Source organism: Palaemon carinicauda, chromosome 3, assembly GCF_036898095.1.
Source record: "Palaemon carinicauda isolate YSFRI2023 chromosome 3, ASM3689809v2, whole genome shotgun sequence".
Classification (NCBI taxonomy): domain Eukaryota; kingdom Metazoa; phylum Arthropoda; class Malacostraca; order Decapoda; family Palaemonidae; genus Palaemon; species Palaemon carinicauda.
In genome coordinates this window covers 165,193,892-165,195,592 of record NC_090727.1, presented here as the reverse complement: position 1 = coordinate 165,195,592, position 1,701 = coordinate 165,193,892, and the positions used below count along the sequence as shown (strand labels likewise).

General features: G+C 49.4%; 1 protein-coding gene across 1 annotated transcript; it reads left to right on the top strand.

The window, feature by feature from the left end:
* Positions 1 to 426: 426 nt before the first annotated feature.
* LOC137635130 (mucin-22-like) lies at positions 427 to 1,674 on the top strand. Its single transcript, XM_068367648.1, has one exon. The coding sequence runs from the start codon at positions 427 to 429 to the stop codon at positions 1,672 to 1,674; it is 1,248 nt and encodes a 415-aa protein (XP_068223749.1).
* Positions 1,675 to 1,701: the final 27 nt, after the last annotated feature.

The following is a 1,701-nucleotide window of genomic DNA, read 5'->3' as shown; positions in this document are numbered from 1 at the left end:
TAAGCTTCCAGAGGAGACTGCCCGGACAATACAGGAACAATATAAGAAATCCAGAGGTTTGGCAGAGCCAGGTCCCGAGGGTAGTCTCCCCTTCAAACGACAAAGACATATCCTTCACTCTGGTTATGGTTCATTTTCCTTTTGTGTACACATACACTGAATAGTCATGTCTTGCCGTTGACGAAGACCATCAGCTACCCCTTCATGCTTATGGCTAGACGTCGTCAGCCCTTCCTACTCGTAATGAGACGCAGTCATCCCTTCCTGCTCGTAACGAGACGTTATCAGCCCTTCCTGCCCGTAACGAGCGTTGTCAGCCTTCCTGCATGTACCAAGACCTCGTAAGCCATTCCGGACCGTAACAAGACGTTGTCAGCTTTTCCTGGCCCTAACCAGATATCATCAGCTTTTCCTGCCCGTAACGAGATGTCAGCGTTTCCTGCTAGTAATGAGACATTGTCAGTCCTTTCTGGCCGTAACGACATGTCTTCAGCCTTTCCTGCCCGTAACGAGACATCGTCAGCCTTTCCTGTCAGTAACGAGACGTTGTCAGCCTTTCCTGGCCATAATGAGACATTGTCAGCCCCTCCCACCCATAACAAAATGTCGTCAGCCTTTCCTACTCGTAAGGAGACGTTGTCAGCCTTTCGTGCCCGTAACAAGATTTTGTCAGCCCTTCCTGCCCACAGCGAGATGTCGTCAGCTTTTCCTGCCTGCAACGAGACGTCGTCAGGAATTCTTGCGCATAACGAGACGTCTTCAGCCTTTCCTGCCCGTAACGAAACATCGTCAGCCTTTCCTGTCCGTAACAAGACGTTATCAGCCTTTCCTGGCCATAACGAGACATTGTTAGCCCCTCCTACCCATAACAAAATGTTGTCAGCTTTTCCTGCCCCTAATGAGACATTGTCAGCCTTTCGTACCCGTAACAAGATTTTGTCAGCCTTTCCTGCCTGTATCGAGATATTGTCAGCCTTTCCTGCCCACAGCGAGATGTCGTCAGCTTTTCCTCCAGGTAATGAGACGTCGTCAGGAATTCCTGCGCGTAACGAGACGTCTTCAGCCTTTCCTGCCCGTAAAGAGACGTCTTCAGCCTTTCCTGCCTGTAACAAGACATCGTCAGCCTTTCCTGTTTGTAACAATATGTCGTTAGCCTTTCCTGGCCATAACGAGACATTGTCAGCCCCTCCTACACATAACAAAATGTCGTCAGCCTTCCCTGCCTGTAATGAGACATTGGTAGCCTTTCGTCCCCGTAACAAGATTTTGTCAGCCTTTCCTGCCTGCATCGAGATATCGTCAGTCTTTCCTGCCCACAAGGAGACATCGTCAGCTTTTCCTGTATGTAACGAGATGTCGTCAGCCTTTCCTGGCCATAATGAGACATTGTCAGCCCCTCCTACCCATACTAAAATGTCGTCAGCCTTTCCTGCCTGTAATGAGACATTGTCAGCCTTTCGTCCCTGTAACAAGATTTTGTCAGCCTTTCCTGCCTGTATCGAGATGTCGTCAGCCTTTCCTGCCCATAGGGAGATGTCTTCAGCTCTTCCTGCTTGTAACGAAACGTCGTCAGGAATTCCTGGGCTTAACGAGACATCTTCAGCCTTTCGTGCACTTAACGGATCGTTCTTAGCCTTTCCTGTCCGTAACGAGACGTCAGCCTTTTCTGCCTGAAACGAGAAGTTATCAGCCTTTCTTTCC

What these genes read in the sequence shown, in the direction of transcription:
- LOC137635130 (XM_068367648.1), top strand. Translation starts at nt 427, where the DNA reads ATGTCAGCGTTTCCTGCTAGTAATGAGACATTGTCAGTCCTTTCTGGC.